This window comes from Marmota marmota, unplaced genomic scaffold (genome assembly GCF_001458135.2).
Source record: "Marmota marmota marmota unplaced genomic scaffold, marMar, whole genome shotgun sequence".
NCBI classification, from domain to species: Eukaryota; Metazoa; Chordata; class Mammalia; order Rodentia; family Sciuridae; genus Marmota; species Marmota marmota.
The window spans coordinates 8025807-8050541 of record NW_026000130.1 but is presented as its reverse complement, the minus strand read 5'-3'; the positions used below and the strand labels follow the sequence as shown (position 1 = coordinate 8050541).

The 24735-nt window shown below is 40.7% G+C and overlaps 2 protein-coding genes across 3 annotated transcripts in view; both read left to right on the top strand.

The window, feature by feature from the left end:
• The window catches only part of Ube2l3 (ubiquitin conjugating enzyme E2 L3), a 60215-nt gene extending 35840 nt beyond the window's left edge, over positions 1-24375 (top strand). For both annotated transcript variants that reach the window (XM_015500352.2, XM_048785085.1), the window contains 2 exons: positions 16336-16522; positions 24016-24375. In XM_015500352.2, the coding sequence (XP_015355838.1) occupies positions 16336-16522; positions 24016-24170 (342 nt within the window). In that variant the 3' untranslated portion in view covers positions 24171-24375. The remainder of the gene's footprint in view (positions 1-16335; positions 16523-24015) is intronic.
• Ccdc116 (coiled-coil domain containing 116) overlaps positions 16384-24735 on the top strand; it is a 23212-nt gene continuing 14860 nt past the window's right edge. The window contains exon 1 of the mRNA XM_048785086.1: positions 16384-16522. The gene's annotated coding sequence lies outside the window, so the exon portion shown is untranslated. The remainder of the gene's footprint in view (positions 16523-24735) is intronic.

Below are 24735 nucleotides of genomic sequence, written 5' to 3'. Positions count from 1 at the left end.
ATACTGGATAGGAACCTCTGTCTTTAAGGCTATCTGCCACCTAACCAGGGAAGTAAAAAATTACCACAAAGCTTACCTATCATTGTTTAGTTGCCCTTTTCTGGATTCTGTCACTTGGTTGCTTTAAACCTTTGACTTTCCCAGAGTTTTTTCTGTACTGGTTTGAACCCAGGGGTATTCTACCACTGAGTTATATCCCAGTTCTTTTTATTTTTTATTTTGAGACAGTATATTGCAAAATTGCCCAAGCTGGTCTTGAATTGTGATCCTCCTGCCTCACCCTCTCAAGTAGCCAGGATCACAGGCATATGCCACTTTCCCAGAGTTCTGACAAACTCAGATATAACCTCTTTTTTTTTAAATTTTTAATATTTATTTTTCAGTTTTCGGCGGACACAATATCTTTGTTTGTATGTGGTGCTGAGGATTGAACCCGGGCCACACGCATGCCAGGCGAGCACGCTACCGCTTGAGCCACATCCCCAGCCCATAACCTTTTAAAAAAAAAAAAAACAACAACTTTTTTTGTGGTTATATGTGGTGCTGATGATCGGACCTCATGCATGCAAGGCAAGCATTCAACCACTGAGCTATAACCTCATCTGACTTTTTTTTATCCTTATGTTTCCGTGGAGGGAAAGGAATTTGGAGCTGCTTGCTTTGCCTTTTTTCTGGTGTCACTCTCCAAGTTTTTCTTTTTTTTTTTCTCCTGGAGATTGAATCCAATGCCCGGCAAGCACTTTACCACTGAGCCACATCCAACCCCCAAGTTTTTCTTTTTTATTCAGGAATGAATAGATTTCATCCCAGCTGCTCAAGAGGCTGAGATAGGAGGATTTTGAGTTCAAAGTCAGCCTCAGAACTTAGCAAGGCTCTAAGTAACTCAGCGAGACCCTGTCCCTAAATAAAATATTAAAAGGGTTAGGGATGTAGCTCAGTAGTTAAACACCCTGGAGTTCAATTGAAGTTTTATGGTAAAGTTTTTCAAGGTGGGTCTGGGGTTGTGGCTCAGCAGTAGAGCACTTGTCTAGCACTTGCGAGGACCTGGGTTCAATCCTCAGCGCCACATAAATATAAATAAGTAAAATAAAGATATTGTGTCCAACTACAACTAAAAAATAAATATTAAAAAAGTTTTTTAAAGTGACATTTTTTAACTGTTAATTAAATCTTTTTGAATTAATTTCTTCATCACATTGTTATCTTTATTGTGTTTGTGCCTATGTTCATGTGTGAGCTAGAGTTGTGTTCTTTTGTTGTTGTTCTTGTTGTGTTATTGGTTTTTAGTATGATAGTTATATTGATTTCATGTATTATAAAGAAGAAAGTTCATTTTTTCTTCTGTGTTCTGATTTGCTAAGTTTTGCTTTTATGATAATTTCTGCTTTCGTGCTATGTTTTCTTCCTTTTTTTAAAAATTGTTTTTTTAGTTGTAGATGGACACAATATCTTTATTCATTTATTTTTATGTGGTGCTGAGGATTGAACCCAGTGCCTCACACAAGTGAGGCAAGCACTCTACCACTGAGCCCCATTCATTGGTGTGTGTTAGTGTTCTTTTCAACTTCTTGATTTGAGTGCTAATTCTTTAAGGTGAAAGTTTGTTCTGGCTTGAGTTCCTCTTTTTTTTTTTTTTCTTTTCTTTCTTTTTTTGTGAACCACTGTTAAAATGCCTTTATTTATTTATTTATTTTTATGTGGTGCTGAGGATTGAACCTAGTGCCAAAAATTTGCTCATTCTGTCACTAAACCACAACCTCAGCCTTTGACTTCCTTTCTTGTCTGGGCTGCTCCTGTGTCCTGTGTTCTTCACTCTGAACTTGAGGTGGTTGTTTTAACTTCTAAGGAGAAGGTTATGCATGCAAAGGTAAAAACAACATCAACAGTGAGTGTTACATATAACTGTGCTTCACGTTTGTAAAGCAAAGCTAATGATAATTACCTGCCTCATGCAGTGGTCAAGAGGACTTAGTAAGTTGATGATGCCACTGTTTCTGGCAGAAGTGCATGTTTCATTTAGCTAATGTGGCTTATGCTTCAGTAGGGATGCCCCTGAATTTCTATGCCTTTGGTCTTTGGAAGTACAGACATATGAGTCATCTTTGTATCCCTGAGGCCTTGTGTATCAAGACTTGCTTCAGTAATTTTATTTAATATAAAATGAAGTTCTCTGGGAAGACATTATTTTGCCTTGGTGTCTTCTCCCCACCCTTAGGAAGGGATGCAAAGTCTTTGCTGTTATACATTTTTGTTTCCCCATGCTGGTTCCTGGAGCTCACTGCTTTCTTTTCAGTGCCCACACACTCCAACTTCTTGTGACTCTTTTTAGAATAGTTCTGGGTATGGGCTTCAGGTATACCTATAATGTACATTTCAAAACTTGAAATTGTGCTTGCCGGTGTGGAAGTTCATATCTCTGAGGTTATTTGAAGCACCTTGGAGGTTCATCCTTAGATCTTTCCAGTCTGGGATCAGAGATCAGCCTCTTTGGAGCAGCTCTTCTTGTTCCCTGGGCTGCAGGTCAGTTCCCTGCACCACTTGACTTTGAGTTGGTTCAGGCTTGGAGCACAAACAGAATAAAGATTGACTTGAATACCTGTTTCTTCCTGGGTCTTTTTTTTTTTTTTTTTTTTCACTGAGAATTGAACTCAGGCCCTTGTACATGTGGCTCTCTCACTGAGTTACATCCCCAGCCTTGTTTATGCCTTTTCAGTGGGAGACAAGCCTTCTTGGTAATGATCATGCCACTTCCTGTCCAAAGAAGCACAGATGCCCCTTCCACTTAGGGTCCCAACCTTCTCCTGAGACTCTCCCTATCCTTTGGTTAGGGAGCCAGTACCTAGATTCCTCTGTCTATGTTCCCCTGTCTTCCTCTATTCCATTCTGGCCACATCTCTACCCAGTTGTCAGATCACTGCTGTAGAACAGAGAACCCATGCAGACCTGACAGTTTTGCAGGAGGAAAATACTTTTGTGTGTGTGTGCACACGCTTGCATGCCTCTGTGTCTTTGAACTTTTAACTTTGCAGCAATTGTAGATTCTCATGCATTTGTAAGAAGCAATATAGAGAGATTTCCATCACTGTTCTCTCAGTTTCCTCCAAAGTGGTATTTTTGTGTACAGTAGTATAATATAACCAGGATGATTGTGAGATAATCCACTGGCCTTATTCAGATCTCTACAGTTTTATGTGTGCATGTTTAATTAAAATGCAGTTTTATCGTATGTATAGTTTCATGTGACCAAAAACCCAAACACTTCCTGGAGCCCCTTTTCTCATTATTTAGAACTCAGACACATGGCTAGGGTACAAGAAGTATCACAACAGACAGTGCTGTCCGATAGGAATATAATGTGAGCCATGACTGTACTTTGAAATTTCATAGTAGTTGTATTAAAAAGTCTGAGGATGTAGCTCAGTGGTTGGGTGTCCTGGGTTCAAACTCCAGTACTGAAGAAAAAAAAGAGAGGAAGGAAGGAAGGGAAGGAGGGGGGAAAAAAGAAAAAAGAAGGAGAAGGAAGGAGGAGGAAGAAGGAAACAAATTAAAACAAAAACAGGTGGGATTCTGTTTTTGGTACTGGGGACTGAATCCAGAGCTGAACGTGTTCTACCACTGAGCTATGCCCTCAGCCCCTTTATAAATATTTAATTGAATTCATTACAGTGTATTAAAAAGCATTATTCAACATAGTCAATATAAATTTTTTTTGTTTGTGTTATTGAGATCAATTGAATCAAGAGCCTAGCATATGCTATGCAAGTGCTCTACCACTGAGCTACATTCCCTAGCAATGTAAATACTTAATAATGAAATATCTTAAATTATTTTTCTTTCTTTTTTTGTACAAAATCTTTGAAATCTAGAGGGCATTTTACACTTATGGTACATCTCTTTTTTTTTTTTTTTTCCCAGAATGGAACCCAGGGGCCACTTACCCACTAAGCTACATCCCCGGTCCTTTTTGTGGTTTTTTGTATTTTGTTTAGAGACATTGAGTTCCTTAGGGCCTCACTAAGTTGCTGAGGCTGGCTTTGAACTTGTGGTCCTCCTGCCTCAGCCTTCCAAGCCTTTGGGATCACAAGTATGTGTCACTACACCCGGCTAGTAATCTTAGTTTTGAAGAGTCTCAAGAATACAGTAGGTACAAATGGCTGGTAGGCTTCCATATGGGGCAGGTTTAGACTGTTCAAGATTTATAGTCCTTGACTAGGAAGGTCATACAGATAAAACTGGGGTTTTCTCAGCAATAAATGGGGAAATGGCTATTGGTTGGGCACCTATAGGTGTCATCTTGGATCCACCCTTTGTCTTTCCAAAAACATTGTGCCCATCTGTTTTGTTTTCAGGACTTGGGGATTAAGCATAGGGCCTTGCACATGCTAGATAAGCGTTCTACCACTGAGCTACATCCCCACTGAGCTACATCCCTAGCTCTCCTCACCACTTGACTTGTGTGTGTGTGACCAAGGATTGAATCCAAGGGCACTCTAACAGCTACATCCCCAGGCTTGTTTAATTTTTATTTTGAGACAGAGACAGGGTCTTGCTAAATTGCTGAGGTTGTCCTCCCAAGTTGCGATACTCCTGTCTTAACCTCCTGAATCACTGGGATTTCAGGCTTGCATGCTAAGCCTGGGACCGCCCCCTCCCCTTTTTTTTTGATACCAGGGATTGAACCCAGAGGTGCTTAACCACTAAACCACACCCCTTTTATTTTTGTGATATAGTGTCAGTAAGATGCCTGGGGCCTTGCTAAATTGCTGAGGCAGACTTTGAACTTGAGATCCTCCTGGCTCAGCTTCCCAAGTCACTAGGATTACAGGCATGTGCCACCACACCTGGCTTCCTGGTACCTTTTATTTTGAGGCAAGGTATTGCAGTGTTGCCTATCACAGTGGGTTTCAAGTGAGGTCTCATTCTTGTTTTCATTTTGTTTTGTGGTACTGGAGATAGAATCCAGAGCCTCATGCAGGCTAGGCAGCTACTCTAACCCTGAGCTATGTTCCTAGGTCCTTAAATTTTTTTTTTTTTTATTGTGAGACAGGGTCTCACTAAGTTGCCTAGGATGGCCTTGAACTTGGGATCCTCCTGTCTCAACCTCCCAAGTAGCTGGGATTATAGGTGTACACCACTATGCCTGGCCCTAGGCCTTTTTAAAATAATATTTCGAAACAGTCTTCTTATTTGCCCAGGATAGTTTTGAATTTGCAATCCTCCTGCCTCAGCTTTCTGAGTAGCTAGGATTATGGGTGGGGCATCACTGAACCTGGCAAGGTATTTTATTTTTTTTAATGAATTAATTAATTTGGTACCAGGGATTGAACCCAGGGATGCTTAACCACTGAGAAACATCCCTAGCCCTTTTTTATATTTTATTTAGAGACAGGATCTCATGGAGATGCTTCAGGCCTTTCTCAGTTGCTGGGACTGGCTTTGAACTTGCTTTTCTCCTGCCTCAGCCTCCCGAGCTGCTGGCATTACAGGCATGCACCACCATGCCCAGCATGGCTAGGTATTTTAACGGAATTGGGGTTTCACTATGTTGCTCAGGCTGGCCTCAAATTCCTAATTAGGATTACATCTAGGCACCACCTAGCCCAGCCTCTTTGTGTTTTTTTTTTAAGTTATTCTAATTTGTTATTTATGATAGCAGAATTCATTACAATTCATATTACATACATAGAGCACAATTTTTCATATCTCTGGTTGTACACTTTGTCGTTTTGATATGCATTTCCTTGAGGGCTAATGATACTAAACATCTTTTTGTATATTTTTTTGGCTATGTGGATGCCTGTGTATCTATATATGCATATGTAGATACATAGGTAGATATATATCTAGATGGTTATTCAGGCCTTTTGTCCATTTTTAATTTGGTTGTTAATGTTTTTCATATTACTGTTGAATTATTTGTAATTAGTCATCCACCTCTCACCCCCAGAATGAACCTAGATGTGCTCTACCACTGAGCTACATCCCAAGACATTCTCATTTTTTATTCTGAGATAAGGTCTCACTAAGTTTCCCAGGCTGACCTCAAAGTTGCTATTTTTTCTGCATACGTCTGCCAAGGAACTGGGTCACAGGTGTGTACCACTGCGCCCAGTGTAGCTATGATTTTGTTTTGTTTTGTTTAGCATAAAAGGGTAGGATTTATTCAAGTGAGGAGAAAAGAGACAGTTTTTGCAGGTGAGAAGGAGATCTAAAAGGTGTTGCTACTTAAATGTACTAGTTTAGGGGCTTATGTAACTACTGGATATGGGTCAGGTCTTGGAAGACTACCAAGGCTATTGGCCAAAATCTTTGCTAATTAGATATTAGTCATTATCAATTCTAAGTAGGTATTAGAGAAGTATCTAGGCTATTGGTATTGCCTGTGACCTTCTAATTGGCTGTGCCCTTTGGCCCTTGAGTTTAAATTTTCTTTAACCTCCTTTCAGGTCTATCCCCACTTATGTTTTCCCACCACTACAAGACAAAAGGGTTGTCTGGAATGTTTGGGATGTTTCTGATTATTTTTATGGCCCGTGCCTGTAATCCTAGCAACTCTGGATGATAAAGCTGGAGGATCACAAGTTCAGAGATAGCCTCACTAATTTAGCAAGGCCTTAAGCAACTTAATGAGACCCTGTCTCAAAATAAAAAATAAAAAGAGGTAGGGAGGTAGTTAAGCACCCCTAAGTTCAGTTCCCAGTTTAAAAGAGAAAAAAAACAAAACAACAACAACAAAAAAAACAGTCTTAATTGGGGCCCACTCCCTGTCTTTTCTGATTAATTTCTCTTTGAAGAAATACCCCTAAACTGCTCTTAGGGAAATGAACAACAACCACTCTAGCTACTTCAGGCTGAAAAGGTATATTGAAATGGAACAGTAGTCGGAGTCCTCCTATAGAGGCCTACCTGAGGGCCCCCATAGATGGGGATTTCATTTTGAATTTCATCTGTATGGCTCTACAAATAGTTTGGGCACCTTGCACATCAGGGCGATCCAGAGGTCTATGGTGGCGATTGGTAGATGACTGGCCACGATGTACATAGGGCAGAGATTAAGCTTTCCAAGAGATCCCAGAGAAGCCCCTAAAAGATAAAACCAGATTTTTAGCCTCTGCCGCTATAATGTTGCTTCAGACCCCAGCTGTGTGTCATGCCTTCTTTCTGGGTTCTTGCCTCACAAATTCAAAGAATGAAATTCATCGATGAGGAAGATCGAACATAAAAGAATAGGATTTATTCAAGTGAGAAGAAAAGAGACAGCTCCCTCAGGGTGAAAGGAGACCCAATAGGGGCTGGGGATGTGGCTCAAGCGGTAGTGCGCTCGCCTGGCATGCGTGCGGCCCAGGTTCAATCCTCAGCACCACATACAAACAAAGATGGTGTGTCCGCCGAAAAACTAAAAAAAATAAAATATTAAAAAAAAAAAAAAAAGGAGACCCAATAGGGATTGCCTCAGTTAAGATTTTCAAAAGCAGTCAGATCCATTTTTATCTCCTAACAAGAAGTTTTTTAAATTTTCATTTAAATGACCAGTAACCAAATCTCTACCTCTTAGATTGGCCTTGAGGTTCTCCTACCTTCTTTGTTATAGCTTTCATTAATGGCAACTGGCAACTGGGATATCCAGAGATATGACATTGATTTTTCTTCTGTAGAATAAGTTCCAGGCCTGGGCTAGGATCTGGGATTGTTGTATTCTAGGTACATCTAATTATTATTCTGAAAACTGACACCCTTGGCTCAAAAGCGTAACAGGAGCTTTTGATTCTTGTAGGCAAGAAGAGATTGTAAGCATTCATTAGTTTAGTTAGCGAATGTAGAAAACAGGTAATCAGGATGTAGATATCAGAATGTTGTGAGATTTCAACAGAATAGCAAGAGATCCTTACCACCACTTCTCTTTGCCTGTGGCTTTCGGAATGGTGCTGCCCCTCTCCTTGGCTAGTGATGTCTTGGGAACACCAATATTTTGTCTTAGAACAAAGATGTTTGTGGAGTGTTTAGTGCTGCCACAGACACTTATGATGCTAGTGGTCTCATGTTTACAAGTGAAATGGGAGCCGAGTGTTGTCACGCCTGTAATTCTAGCAGCTGGGGAAGCTGGGTCAGAAGGATTGTGAATTCAAAGCTAGCCTCAGCAACTTAGCAAGGTCCTAAGCAACTCAGCAAGACCCTATCTCTAAGTAAAATATAAAAAAGGTCTGGGTATGTGGCTCAGTGGGTAAGTGCCCCTGAGTTCAATTCCTGAAATAATAATAATAATAATAATAGTAAAAATAGGGAGAGAGAGAGCCAGGCATGGTGGTGCACACCTGTAATCCGAGCAGCTCAGGAGGCTAAGGCAGGAGGATTGCAAGTTCAAAGCCAGCCTCAGCAATTTAGTGAGGTCCTAAGCAACTCAGAGAGACCTTGTCTCTAAATAAAATAAAAATTAAACACCCCTGGGTTCATACTTTGTGTTAGGTTAGTGGGAAAGACAGTATGGTACATTCAGATTGTAGAGTATACTGCAACCGCGATGAAGAGCTTGGAACTCTCTGGTGATAAGGGCTAAAAGTCAGCATAAACTGTGAGGTGGAGAAAAGGGGTTAAAGTGCCAAGTGCGCAAGTACACATGTTCCTGTGTGTGTGTGTATATGTGTGCGCGCGTGTGTGTGTGTGTGTGTGTGTGTGTGTGTATGCACGCCCTCATGCGTGGGACCTAGAAAAAAGGTGGTAGAAGGGTGTGTGTCTTCCTTCCCTTCCCTTCCCTTCTTTCTGCCTGTTCACAACCCATGTATATAATAAATATACTTCTCTGAGAGTAAAGAATGTTGTTTTATAATAAAGAATGTGAAGAGAGAGCCTACAGAATGGGAGAAAATCTTTGCCACCTGTACCTCAGAGCATTAATCTTCAGAATATATAAAGAACTCAAAAAACTTAACACCGGAAAAAAAAAAAAACCCAATCAATAAATTGGCAAAGGAATTGAACAGGTACTTCACAGAAGAAGAAATACAACTGGTTAAAAAATAAGTGGAAAAACATTCAACATTCAAATATCCACAGACCTTTTTATGGTTTATACATTCTATTGTCATGTATATCTAAAAAGAAAAATAAGAAAAAAATGTTGTTTTAGTAAATATGGAGGCTGAATTTTAGAAAAGTACACACAACTTTCTCAGCTGGCCTAAGCAGTGGCCACCATATCTTGCCCTCTCCCTAATTAGAGAAATGAAAATTAAAACTACACTAAAGCCAGGCACAGTGGCACACACCTGTAATCCCAGCTGCTAAATAAAATACAAAATGAGGATGTGATTCAGGGGTTGAGTGCCCCTGAGTTCAATCCTTGGTACAAAAAAACGACACTAAGATTTCATCTTACTCCTGTCAGAATGGCAATTATCAAGAATACAAGTAACAATAAATGTTGGCAAGGACGTGAGGAAAAATGTACACTCATACATTGCTGGTGGGACTGCAAATTGGTGCAACCACTTGGGAAAACAATATGGAGATTCTTCAGAAAACTTGGAATGGAACCACCATTTGACCCAGCTATCCCACTCTTTAGTATATACCCAAAAGGACTTATATCAGTATACTATAGTGAGGCAGCCACATCAATGTTTATAGCAGCTCAATTCACAGTAGCTACGCTATGGAACCAACCTAGATACCATTCAACAGACGAATGGATAAAGAAAATGTGGTATATATAGACAATGGAATTTTTTGTTGTTGTATTGTTTATTTTTTGCATGGGGTACTGGAGAGTGAACTCAGGGTCACTAGACCAGTGAGTCACACCCACAGCCCTGTTTTGTATTTCAGAGACAGATTCTCAGTGAGTTGCTTAGTGACTTGCTTTTGCTGAGGCTGGCTTTGAACTTGTAATCCTCTTGCCTCAGCACTCTGAGCCACTGGGATTACTAGACATGGGTGTATTACTTAGCCATAAAGAATGAAATTATGGCATTTGTCAGTAAATGAATGCTAAGTGAAATAAGCCAGTTCCAAAAAAACCAAAGGCCAGTGTTTTCTCTGATATGCAGATGCAAACACACAATAAGGTGGGAGGAAGGGAAGTATAAAAGTTCATTGAGTTAGACAAAGGGGAATGAAGGGAAGGGAAGGGAGGGAGGATGGGCATAGAAAAGATAGTAGAATAAATTGGACATAACTTTCCTGTGTTCATATATGAATACATGACCAGTGAAACTCCACATCATGTTCAACTGCAAGAATTGGAAGTTATATTCCATGTATGTATGATGTCAGAATGCATTCTATTGTCAGTATGTCTAAAAAGAAAAATAAGAAAAATGAAAAAAAATGTTATTTTAGTAAATATGGAGGCTCAGTTTTAGAAAAGTACACACAACTGTATACTTTTCTTAGCTGATCTAAGCAGTGGCCACCATATCTTGCCCTCTCCCTAAGAGCCCTCTCTTCTGCCCCCATCTCCTCCCCTTTGCTTCTAGGAGAAGATAGCTACCTCTGGCCAGGCTCATAAAGCCTGCATTGAAGCAGGTTAATTTATTTTATAGAATTGTATCGTTTCAGCCTTCCATATGTTAGTTGATGGGTACAGAGTTTATTTCTTGAAATCAGGTAGAGATGACACACAACATTATGAAGACACTTAAAGGCATGTAATTTTGGACTTTGAAATAGTCAACTTATATTAAGTGAATTTCACTTCATTTAAACTCCCTCCCCTCACTTGTAATAAAACTTAAAAACCTGCCTGTTAAGAGTATTTGGATAGCTGTGACAGTTATGGCATATTATTTTTACTTTTTCTTTTTTTCCTCTTTTCTGTTGGCTTCTGATGGAGTGGTGTGCTTGACTTAAAAGCACTTTGTGAGCACTGAGTGGGGACAATATAAGAACTTCGCTGATACCGAAGATTCATTTTCCTGTTAAGGAAGAAGGAAGGTCTCCCTCAACTCCAGCCTGCCTCCAAAGAGTGAATTGTTTATCCCTCACTTTTTTTTTTTTTTTTTTTAAGTTTTTCAGACCTTCCTTTCTTTTTTTGTACAAGGAATTGAACCCAGGGGCGCTTAATCACTGATCCATATCCACAGACCTTTTTATGTTTTATTTTGAGGCAGGGTCTTGCTAAGTTGCTGAGGCTGGCTTTTGAACTTGCCATCCTCCTGCCTCAGCCTCCAGAGATGCTGGGATCACAGGTGTGAGCCACCATGCCTGGCAATTTTTTCAGACCTTTCTCTTTCCTTTCTATGCTTACTCATGTATACAGCCCTTTATACCTAAGGTCTCATTCAACACCTGCTTCCTTCTCCCTTCTTTATGCACTGCTGCTTGCTCTGGCTTTGGATAAGAGCTACAGCCTGCCTTCCTGGGACATAGTACTGGCCTTTGTTCTGTACTCTTCTCTGCCTCCTGCTAATTTTCAGTTGCTTTTCCTTCCTTCCTACCATAGATGTAATCTTTGAGACCAAGAGAGGGAAGCCCTGTTTTTTGACAAAGGGTTTCATATTTGAAATATATATTTTTAAACCTCAGAGTATATTGGAGTTATTTTAAGGAGAAAGAGCATGCTCCCATGTTGAGGGAGATATTGAGCTCCTGTCGCAAAACAAGTACCAGGATTATGGATGGAAGCCATAGAGGTGCTGTCCTTGTGGAATCTGTAGTCTCTTAAATGTTGAGTGTGAGTGGGTCCATCTTCAGGTATGGTGTACTTAGGACCCAACAGAAAAGAGGCAACAGGAAGTACAGTGTCTGGATTGCAGAATGGAAAGCAGTATGGCAACCTGGGCAGAAGTAATAAAAGAGGTCTAGGGGTACAGCTCAGTGGTGGAGCACTTACCTAGCATGTGTAAGGTCCTGGGTTTGGACCCCAGCCAAAAAAGGGGGGAGGGGTCAAAAGAAAGGATATAGACAATAGGACTTGAGTTTTGTAACTGCATATGCCTCATATGTGTAGATGTGTAGAAATAAAGTCCTGGAGAATATCCTACAGTATAGACACAGCAGTGATCCTGGGTCATGGTTTGATTTTTTTTTTTCTTTTTTTAATATACTTCTCCCTTTTTTTGGTTATGAAGTATTTTTTTGGTTCTGGGGGTGTGTGGAAGTGAATCATATTGGCTATGAGTTCACATGAGGAAAAATTCCTTGGCAAATTCAGATAATGAATTTTGTGGTTTTAAATTTAGATATCATTCAGAAGGTAGTTTAATCATGAAAGATTGGGAAAACAGTTCTGAAGATACTGATTCCTTCCCAGTGTAGTGGCACATGCCTGTAATCCCAGCGGCTCTGGAGGCTGCGTCAGGAAGATCGTGAGTTCAAAGCCAGCCTCAGCAAAAATCAAAGCAGTAAGTGACTCAGTGAGACCCTGTCTCTAAATAAAATACAGAATAGGGCTGGGGATGTGTGGCTCAGTGGTCGAGCAATCCTAATTTCAATCCCCGATACCCAAAACACAAGCAATCAAAAAAAGAAAATATTTATTCCTCCTAATATTTATGTTGGAAGGAAATATGATTAAACTCTATGTAATAATGGAATATTCACCGCCAAAGAACTGTACTATGAAAAGTCCCACAAACCAAATAGTTGAAAGCATACAAAGAAGTCATTTTCAGAAACCAGAATTAGCACAAGATGACTCCTAATTTAGCAGATTTGTGATTCAAGTAGCCAGGAAGCTTGTTTTTCAGAATGGAAAAGAGAATAAAGACAATTTACAAAAGGTAAGGCCATAGTTCATGATGGAAGGTCCATGAACTTATTTCAGATATTCCAGTGTGGTAAGGTTTTTCTTTCCTTTTTTTTTTTTGTACTGGGGATTGAACCCAGGGATGCTTAACCACTGAGCCATATCTCCAGCCCTTTTTATTTTGAGACAGGGTCTCACTAAGTTGCTGAGGCTGACTATGAACTTGTGATCCTCCTATCCAACCTCCCAAGTTGCTGGAATTACAGATGTGTGCCACTGTGCCTGGCTATGATATTTCTTGTATTCTAGAGTAGATCAGGAAGGTATGAGGGCATAGAATCTGCCTGGGGCTCTCAGAACAGGATGGGCCACCTCCCTCCCACTCCCTTTAACAAGACAACTGAATTTTAAGGGGATAGGCATCTTGCAAGACCAAGTTAGACCTCTTTATGGTAGAAAAGTTTGGGCTGTGATAACTTCCTGGGTGAAAAAATATTAGACATAGGGAAAGGATATTGCTGAGGGAAGCCTCCTCAATAAACTGTGGACAAGAGCTTATTGTCCTTCTGATGCTTGGAATGAAGAAGGGACAGCATATTCATTAGATACAAACCAGGATCCTACTGTCTGAGCCAACAGCCATGAGTCCTATGTGTGGTGCAAATAGATGATTACCCATACACCATGGAGACACATCATGTCACAGCAGTCCATGTCTGGCAGTCAGGATTGTTGACTTCCTTTTTTTGGTAGCCAGAGCACTGTATGGTGGTTTTCACTGCTTTACAATGGTGATATCAAAATGTGACTTCTCTGGGTTTATTAAAGGATTCAGAGAAAAGAAGACATGAGGGAGTCTTGGGATTCTTGAAGTTTTGAAGGGAGCTGAGTCTTGAAGGGTAGTCATATGAAAAGAAATAGATGGACCACAGGATTAGAATTAGGATACATAAGTAAAAGACCCAAATGATTTTGTGCCATATGGTAAAGAGCTTTCTCTGGGTCTTAATTGCTACAAATTAGCTTTGTGTCTTAGAAGTTGTTGTCAAGAACTATAAATAATCTTGAGATTTTTACCCTTTTCAGGTTAACAAGGTAGCCTGCCAGTTTACTGGATGTTAGCAAGACATGAGATCTCTCAACCATAGTTACTGATGGTACAGCAGGCTGGGAACATCAGCATATTTGTGTTTGAAGGGATCAATTTCTCTTGGTCTCAGGCTCCACAGAGGTGATGAAGAAGGGCCCAGATGGATGCTTTCAGATGCTTTGGGTTGTGTTATAAGAGAGGAAGCTTGAGTTTAGGGGTCTCATACCAACCACTTAACCTCTACCTAATTTGCCATCCTTCCAAATGTGGATAAGGTCAGCATCTTCCTCTGAGGGTTGCTGCCAGGGGCATATTGGTTAACATGAAACAGAAAAAGCACATGATATATAACAAGTGCTTAATAAACTTTGGTCAGGTCTTATTTATTCACATGCATTGTAACATGCTTGAGATAATCAACATTTAAAGAGAAAAGATTTGAGCTAGAATAGCTCAGTGATGGAACACTTGACTAGCATGCACAAAATTTGTTCCCTGTTGGAGGGGGGAGAATGAGAGCTCCCTTTCCTAAGCCTTTTCTAATCTTCTCATCCTTTAAGGGCCCCATTCTGTGCTTCCCTTCCCTGGGCAGGGTTAGAATGCTGAAGAATATAGAGACCCGCTGTGTGCCAGCTTCACCTGCACCCCCAACAGAGGAACTCTTGTTTAATGGAGAGTGCCCACTTAGTTTTTGGGACAAGAGGAGGTAGACCTATGGAGTAGGGCTGCCAAGGGTGTTCCTGGACACCCTGTAAGGCTTGGTTTACTTTGAGTTGGTGTGACTCGGGAAAGCCCAAGTATAAGAAAGATAGTATAGCATGAAGGGCTTCCACAGCTCTGGAAATGGTAGGGTGGGGGAAAAGACCCATGGGCTCTTTCCTGGGGCATTGGGGCCATCACAGTTTCCAGGCCCCTTGGGCCATACTTTTTGGTGTCCTACAGGCCAGGATCTAGGGCATGTTGCTGGCTGTGCCCGGCAATCAGCCACTGATCAGCTCAGCTTCCCAGGATTTAGCCATGGAACTGGGTTTTGGCTCCATTGTGGGGAGACTGAGCTGCCCATATTTGGAGTTCAGCTCTCTTTGAGAATACACTCATGGTGTATTCTAGGTTGGGTTATTACTTACATCTGGGTGATTATTTTCAGAGCTTAAAAAAAGATAAAGAAATATTTGCAGAAAATATTTGCAGAAAACATCTGATAAAGGACTGTTACTCAGAATATACATAGAACTCAGTAAGAAGAAAACAGGGCCACCAGGAAGAGCAGAATGTGCTGGAAGCAAGTGAGGCAGAGCGGACACTGTTGTTGGTTAGGGCCTTTCACCAAAGCTGGAACTGAATGGAAGAGGTGAAATGAAAGATACCTGAGGATAGGCTGTTCAGATAAGATCTCCTTATAGAACTTCCTCATCTATGGGACCTGATGCCAGTATTTCCTTTTATCTTTTTTTGGGGACGGGAGGGGGGGTACTGCAGATTGAGCAGGTGCTTTATAGCTGAGCTATATTATATTCCCAGTCCTTTTTTTAAAAAATATTTTTTAGTTTTTATAGTTGGGCACAGTACTTTTATTTTATTTATTTATTTTTATGTGGTGCTGAGGATTGAACTCAGCACCTCACCCATGATAGGTGAGTTTTCTATCACTGAGCCAAAACCCCTGTCCCCCTCCCTTTTTTTAATTTTTAAGAAATTTTGAAATAGGATCTCACTAAGTTGCTGAGCCTGGCCTTGAACTTGTGATCCTCCTACCTAAGCCTTCCAGGTTGTTGGGATTACTGGTATGCACCATCATTCCTAGTAGATTTACTCTTTTGATGAGGGATCTTGTTACTGGGGTAGGCTCTGTGTGTTGGGGGAAGGATGTGTAGGTTATCTATGAACTTTCCTCTCAGTTTTATAAACCTAAAGGAGCTCTAAAAAACAAAGCCTATTTAAAAAAAAAAAAAGCATAAGATGCCAACACATCAATCTCAGACTTTTTCACAGCTTAGCAGAGATCTTGTTCTAGAAGTACTGGTTGATTATTGGGTTGCCCTGCAGTTGATATACCATTTGATCTTTTTTGGCGGGGCCAGTACCAGGGAGTAAACCCATAGGTGCTTTACCACTGAACTACATTCCCAGCCCTTTTTTATTTTTTATTTTGTTAAGTTGCTGAGGCTGGTTTTGAACTTGCAATTCTTCTATCTCAGCCTCCTGCGTCACTAGAATTACAAAGCATGTGCCACTGCATCCAGCAATAAATTAATCTTTTTTTGTGGGGATGGGAGTACTGGGGATTTAATTCGGGGGCACTCAACCCCTGAGCCATATCCCTAGCCCTCTTTTGCATTTTATTTAGAGACAGGGTTTTACTGAGTTGTTTAGTGCCTTTTTTCTGAGGCTGGCTTTGAACTCTAGATCCTCCTGACTCAGCCTCCAGAGCTGCTGGGATTACAGGCGTGCACCACTGTGCCTGGCTTAAATTAATATTTCAAGTGAACAATTCAAATAGTCCTATCTTGGCCACAGATAAGTGAATTATGATGTGTTCATTTTGATCTCTATTTGCTTCCAGGACAACCCTCCATATGATAAGGGGGCCTTCAGAATCGAAATCAACTTTCCAGCAGAATACCCATTCAAACCACCGAAGATCACATTTAAAACAAAGATCTACCACCCAAACATTGATGAAAAAGGGCAGGTCTGCCTGCCAGTAATTAGTGCTGAGAACTGGAAGCCAGCAACCAAGACCGACCAAGGTAAGCATATTTCCTTGTCTGCCTTGGATGGAACTCTACTGAGAATGCTGCTGTGGGATAGGGACTTTAAGTTTCCTTCTAATGCCAAGTCAGGGTCCAGAAAAGTCTTAAACATATCAGTACATGCAGAAGTATTACTGAGGTTCCACCAGTCCTGTGGGATGGTTGCCTCAGTTGAAAACTACTGTGCAGTATTGAGGAGGCCCTTTCTGGGCTTCTTACAGTGTAGTGAGACATAGACATCCTGACTGTTTGCTGAATGTGCAGTAATGGGGTATGGGCATTAGTCCCTAGAAGTGAGGAGGGATTGTGGGACTGCCTAGAAGAGGAAGATAGAATGGTGTCTAAGGTGGTATTATACAGCAGGTAGTGCCTAAACTTAGGCTTGAAGGAAGAAGAGTGGTTGGTGAGTTCCTTCCTGGGTAACAGAAGGGCATGAGCCAAGACCCAGTGGCTCAGAATGGGTTGTTTGGAGAGGCAGCAAGGTCAGACTCTAGAGCAACATTCCTGGATGAAAGCATATCGTTGGTTATGGAACTCCTTGGACTTGGATGTGGTTGTGTATGTGTCCATTTGTCTATATGAACACACACATGTTCATTTTGTAGGAAAAGTATTTGACTCAGTATTGTGATTATCCTCCCTTTTATCCCCTGGAATTAGCAAAAACAATTAGAGACTCTCATATGAAGTCCTGACATCATTTTTTTGGTGGCTTTGTAATGAGAAGTAAAAGAATATAAGATTTGTTTATATTACAGAATGTGGTGAGGCTACAGTGGAGTTTTTCATTGATAGATTAAAAAGTCACTTTTTGGTGGAAGCCCACCCTAGAATACGGAATTAAAAGGCTTTCACAAGAAAAATTGAGTCTTACTTCTTAAGTAATCACCATGAAAGGTATATGCTGGTCCTCCACAGCTGAGTAGTTGATAGGGGTAAGTGCTGAATGTTTAGGTGCTGAATGTAGGTGCTCATTTCAGAGAGTGAGCTCCAAAGGACTTTACACTGGTTGTGTAAAAGTTGATGTTTATAACAGCCTGACACAATTCTCAGTGCACATGGCCTGATTTTTTTTCCCCCCATATGAAGTCTTAGTTGGATTGTGTCAACCTTCACACAACTCCTGGAGATCTTATTGAGTTGTATATCTCTGTTCGGCCACCATGTCAGCAGAGGGTGGGAGGAATTGTTCTTCCAGGTCAGGCTGCCCAGGATCTGATTCTGGCTACAAAGATTTTAGGGTCTTCTCCCTTGCCTGAGAACCGAGGACATGGTGGCCAGGACTGGGGACACTTGCAAGATATAGATGCAAGTGTTTTGCCACCTCTTGCAGGAGCTGACTGCTTAAGAGGGCCATGGCAATACTATTTTAGCTTCAGCTAGAAATGTTATAGCATAGCCCAAATGTTCTGCTTTTTCAGGATGGGACTGCTCCCTTCCCCCATTACAAAGAGATAACTTAGGGGTGGCCTTTTATACTTTTGTAAAATGTACCTGTTGATTTAGGATTTATAAGGTAAAAATTTTGGTGTAGGTTCTATATTCCTATTTTGTGACTTGGGACTGTCTGGGATTTCTTCATAGATAATTATTCTGTAGAGCCTTTATAGCATGGTCTTGATCCCATTCTTACATATATCAGGAATGTTGTCCCTTGCACTTGCACCACATTCTTATATTTCTGTTATCTATTTCTCATTTACAAACCCCCTCAAAGCTTAATGGCTTAAAGCAACAAGTTTATTGCTCATTCTTTTGGTTGTCTGGTTTCATCTGGGTGATCATTCTTGCGGTCACTCATGCATCACATTGAGCTGAGAGCTGTGCAGGGTTTGGGATATGCCAGTGGGCATCATTCACATGTGTGGCAATTGATGTTTACTGGACTCCTCAGTTCTCTTTTTGGCCTCTTATAGGCTGGATAGGACTTCTTTATATCATGGTGGGGTTCCAGGGCAAAAGCAGAAACTGCCAGACCACTATGGCACAGATGCAGAACTCGTATAGTATCATTTCTGCTATATTCTGTTGGTCAAGCAACCTAGACTCTAGAGAAGGGAAATGGACTTTGCATCTTGACAGGAGGCATAGCAACTCTGAAGAGGAGAGGGGGTTACAGAGGTAGAACAGGTGGGCAGTGATACTGAATCCTCTTGCTGGCTCCTCAGGCCTCCTTGGGGCCATTTATCCCAAACGATGGCTGTCCTGGACATACCTTTGCTGTTCCCACTTGCTAGATCTTCCTATGTCTATGTACCAATTTTTCTGGCCCTATTTCCTGATTGCTCTTCAACCACTAACATTGTACAATTTATTTTTGTTTTGTTTTTTTTATTTATTTGCATTGCTAGGCATAGAACCTTAGGGCCCTGAGTATGCTAGGCAAGCTCTCCACCATTGAGTCACACCCTAAGCCTAGCATTTTCCTTTTTTGATGCCGTTCCATTTCTTCATTCATTTCCAAAAGTCATGAAGTACATGTGCCACCCTCTTTGCTTTAATCTTCCTCTAGCACTCTTCTGCTATCTTCATAGCATCTGTTCATGATTTTCTTCTCTTGCCCTTGTCCTTAGAAAGTTATTATTCTCATCTCTTCAGTGTTCTATTTCTTGCATTTTTGTTCCTTTTGTTGCCAGTTTAGCTTTTTAAAATGCCCCCCATCATAGTGCTAAATTGCTATGTGGTATTCCTGAATATAAGGAAGTTATGATGTGTCTTTTGGAGAAAATACAAGTGTTAGATAAACTTTATTCAGGCATGAATTACAGTGGTATGGCCATTAATTTAATGTTAGTGAATAAATACAATGTATTAAGTAGGGTTTCTTCTTTATTTATTTATTTTTATGTGGTGCTGAGGATTGAACCCAGGGCCTTGCACATGCTAGGGTTAACAAAAACATTGTGAGCAAAGGTTTTTAGGAACCCAATCCTCTGTTTCCCTTAGGAGCAGTGATTTAGTGTTATTAATTGAATGCTCACTGCAAGTTTGTAGAACATAATTACTACAGATAACAAGTTCACTTGTATACAGGATGATCAGAATAGGTGAATCCATGGAAACAGATTACAGAGTCAGAAAGGAAAGGAAGAATGGGAAGTAACTGCTAGTGAGAGCGGGTTTTCTTTTGGAGGTGATGAAATGTTTTAGAATTAAATGGTGGTGATGTCACACAACTTTGTATAAGCACACTAAAAACTTTATGCTTTTAAAAAGTTTTTTTGTTTTGTTTTTTGATATGCGACATGTCAGTTTTTTAAAAAAGGAAAGACTGTAAGGAACTGTTAAAAATTGAGCAAAGGAAAGTCAAGAAACATGATAAAACTATCAAACAGAAGGTAATATTGGAATAAAAAATGTGGAAACAGTTTTGTTCAGCAGCATTTGGTTCAAGTAGCTATCTTAGCAACAAAACAAGGACTTAGTTTGGTGGTTGAATGAGATTTTACTATATAAAATACAATCAATCATTAGCCTGGCTCAGTGGTTTATGCCTATAATCCCAGTGGCTTGGAAGTCTGAGACAGGAGGAACACAAGTTAGAGACCAGCCTCAACAACTTAGCAAGGCCCTGTGCAACTTAGTGAGACCCTGTCTCAAAATAAAAAGGACTGGGGATGTAGTTCAGTGGTTAAGTGCCCCTGGGTTCAATTCTTGGTACCAAAAAAAATATTATCAGTAATGAAGCCAGCTTAACTGAATTTAGTATTAATTGAACTTCTATGTAGCAAATAGCATAGCAGCAAAATTAGATGAAGAGAAAAATTAAACATGTTCAAAAGCAGAATGTTTCAGTTCCCTATACATTATCATAACAAAATAAGAAGATTTAAAAAAGACTGAAGCAAAATAACAAACACATAGACACAGCACCTTTATTTATTTATTTATTTACTTACTTACTTATTACCTTACGTACATACTTATTTTCATGTGGTACTGAGGATCAAACCCTGTGCCTCACAAGTGCTAGGCAAGCACTCTACCATTGAGCCACAGTTCTAGCCCCTAACTTATACTTTTTGGTGCATTACATGGAAGGCTACACCATTACTTTAGGGATAGAGGAAGGCATCACTAACATCCTGTGAAAATGGAGCTTCTAGATCTCCAAGAAGAGAAGATATTGTTAATCTCCTGTATTACAGAGAAACTATCAGCAAAAACAAAAAGGAGGAAATTTTGTAAGCTTTTTTCCTCAGATGATAACACAGTGACGTTAAGAAGTAAAATTTGATATTTTTATTTTTTGAGGTGAGGTCTTGCTGTGTTGCCCAGGAATCTTCCCACCTCAGCCTCTTGAGGGACTATAGGCCTGCCTCCAAAATGCAGGGGCTTAAAAACATGTATCAAGCTGGGATATTGCACCTGGAAAGCCCTAAACAATGATTGAGGAGCATGTGGGTAAAGAAGAGATCAAGAATCTAGGGGTGGCAGTGGTAGCTCAGTGGTAGAGCACTTGCCTTGCACTTGTGAGGCACTGGGTTCTGTCCTCCACACCACATAAAAATAAAAGTATTGTGTTCACTTACAACTTTAAAAAAAAAAGTTAAAAAAAATAAAAATAAAAGGGTGCCGCGGTAGGTGGATCATTTGAGCCCAACCAAGAGTTTGAGACCAGCCTGGGCAACATAGTGAGATTCTATCTCTAAAAAAAAGAAACCAGGGAGCTGGGGTTGTGGCTCATCAGTAGAGCACTCGCCTAGCATGTAAAAGGTCCTAGGTTTGATCCTCAGCACCACATAAAAATAAATAAATAAAATAAAGGTATTGTGTCCAACTACAACTAAAAAATAGATTTAAAAAAATAAAAGAAAGAAACCAGGACCAGACTATTGTAGAATACGATGAGTGTGCTGCCCTTTATGTGAAAAATAACAAGACAGTAGTTTGAAAAACAGTGGTAGCTATTAGTGTTCTCATTAGCAAAATAAGTCCAGTTCTGCTTAAGTTACTCTAGTTTGGATGAGGAGCCAGAAATTCAGCCAAAGAAACAAAGAATGAAATACTTATCAGAAATACTACATTAAAATATTTAGACATACACACTCTCTGCCCGCTTCTCTTTCTCTCCTCTCTCTACCCTTTCTCTTTGTCTCTACTCTCTTTCTGTTTCTCTCTGCTTCTCCTTTTCTTCTCCTTTGGGCAGCCCCCCAATAAAATCTCTTGGTTGAAAAAAAAAAATGTTTAGACATGATCAAATAATAAAATTGAGTTTTCAGAAAAGAATGATGTAGTGAGGAGGCATTAGTGTAACTAAGAGTTTTATATTGATACATTATTAGGTGCTAAGATGATCCCGATGAGAAGTAGAGAGCCTAAACATCCGTAACAGATGGTGAACAGGAGATGAAAACTCATCAGTGTCCCCTCACATAGCACTTAGCCTCCCTTAGTCCACTGAGGTTCCTGAAGTGCTAAGCAGATAGTGATTCTACTGTTCCAGAACCATTTCTGATTCTAAAAAGATGGGAAATCACTTATTATCAGTGCTATCAGGCAAATGTGGTTTGGGTTTCCAAGCCTGAAGTCAAGAACAATAAAGGGCCATCTGACTGTGGCATCTGTCACCCCATTGATCGCCAGGATTGATTTGGCTGCTCTGGCTGGCTAGGTGGCTGTCCCCTTCCTCCATCATCACTTCATGTGTGAAGCTGCACACTTAGTCAGAGGAGGACTGTTCTTTGATCCAGGTTATATGAGTAGCTGTGCTCCCCTCAGAACTCCAAACAAGCTCTCAAGAACAACAAAGCAGGGCTGGGGTTGTAGCTCAGTGCTCGACTCGTATGTGGAAGGCACTAGGTTCAATCCTCAGAACCACATAAAAATAAAATAAACATACTGTGTCCATCTATAACTTAAAAAAAAAAAAAGACAAAAAATAGGGGGGGAAGAGAACAGTTTCCCCTCTTAGTGGAGAAAAGCTTGGCTTACACTGAAATAGTACCACCTAGAGAGCAGGTTTTGTTTGATTTGGGGGTGCTTTGGGGAGGGTTGGTATGAGGTTTAAGTTGCCCAGGATGGCCTCAAACTTGCCATCCTCCTGTCTTAGCCTTCTAAGTTGTTGCGAAGTGCTTTAATACTGAGAGCTAGCTACATCCCTAGCACCCCTAGCCTTTTAAAATTTCTTTTTGAGATAGGGTTTCATTAAGTTGCTGAGGCTGACCTCAAACTTGTGATTCTCCTGCCTCGGCTTCCCTAGTAGCTGAGTTTTCAGGTATGTGCCACTATGCCTGGTTCTGAAGGTTTTCATAGAAGCCTTGAGAGTCTTCTTTGAAAGAGTATTTGTGTGGTCACTCCCCTGCATGGCCAGGATGACCCAAGTGATTATTTTCATGTTGTTATTTTTCTTTTTAGTGCTGGAGATCAAACCCAGAGCTTTGTATATGCTGGGCAATTACTCTACCACTGAGTTATACTTCTGGTCCTGTTTTAATGTTTATTAAAACATTCCTTGTTTAAGACAAATAAAAGTGATTTCCCATTTGAGTCACTGGTATTTCCTTGTCTTCTGTTAAAGACTTGGTGGTGATTTAAGGAAACATACTAAATAAACAATAAGGAAATCTTTGTATGTATATAGAGCAAACTGTGGAATGGTTGGCATCAGGAGAATAGAAACAGGGGGCTGGGACTATGGCTTAATGGTAGGGCACTTGCCTGGCATTCGAGAGGCACTAGGTTCGATTCTTAGTACCATGTATAAATTATAAATAAATAAAGATCTATCAACAATTGAGAAAAAAAAGAATAGGAACTGAAAAGCTTTACCATCATTTCTGTTCATTCAGGTGAGAATAAAATATGCCTCCAGTTCCTCTAGAGATACTACTACATGTGGTGGGTACAGGTAGGGAGATGATAGTATCTGCTCAAGGGGTGTGGAGATTGAATTAGAGACTATCTTGGCCTGAAGAGAGCCTTCCAGGTTCTTGACCCCTGCCCATTCTACACTGTCCACACTCTGCACTTGGTGATCCAGCCACTATCCACCCCATTCAGCCTTGGCCCTGCTTGGCCCTGCATGTGCCAAACTTTCCTCATCTTCGCCCAAAACCTCACCTGGGCCAACTGTGGTCAAAAGAACCTTCTAGAAACATTGGGACAGGTGGTCTTTGTGCTATAACCTTTACTCAACATATATTATTGACTGGTCATGCCTCTGTGCGTGAGGCAGCCTGTGTCAGCATTTGATTTCATTCCTTGCAACACTGGGTGAAAAGCATGAGTCCCTTAGTATAGAGGAGCCCATGGCATCAGCAATCCAGAGTAGTGTTGACTGTCATCCATCGCGTTCTCTTAATTACAGAGGAGTGATGGGTTGAATTTTGGTAGTCAGAATTTTTAATAAAGAGAATATGTTGTCTTAAAAGCAGTAGATATAAGTCAATGTTGAAGTCACAGAATTTCTATCCTGAGGTTAGCTGCCTTTTGCCCATGCACTTTCTGAGACTATTCTAATGCCCAATGCCTTGTCCTTCTCTTGGCAGTAATCCAGTCCCTCATAGCACTGGTGAACGACCCCCAGCCCGAGCACCCGCTCCGGGCTGACCTAGCTGAAGAATACTCTAAGGACCGTAAAAAATTCTGTAAGAACGCTGAAGAGTTTACAAAGAAATATGGGGAAAAGCGACCTGTGGACTAAAATCTGCCGCAAGTGATTCCAGCAAGTGTGAGCAGAGACCCCGAGCAGTGCATTCAGACACCCCGCAAAGCAGGACTCTGTGGAAAATTGACACGTGCCACCACCTGGCGTTTGCTTGTGGCAGTTACTAACTTTCTACAGTTTTCTTAATCAAAAGTGGTCTAGGTAACCTGTAAAGAAAGGATTAAAAATTTCAGATGTTCTAGTTCTGCTTTCTTTGTTTTAAAAATCACTGCTTCAATCTACTTCAAAAGAATAGTGTTTCTTTTGTCCAAATTTACCCCAAATCTTCAAGTTACATTTAGCCCATAAGGTTAAAAAAAATAAGGTTGTGGTTCCCCTTCCTTCCCTGCCCTTGCAACTCCCACTTTCATGTATTTACTTCCCCAGAACCAATTCCTCTCTGCTCCACAAAGGAGAAGAAATGGCTCTTGTGGCTTTTCTTCTCCAGTATCACACTGTCCCATGTGGGAGTTAGTTCAAATTCTCCTGCTGCCAATTTATAACATTCTTTTAAAAAATTACAAAACAAGCAACTCCACCCTCCTCCGGGGGGGGGGGGGGG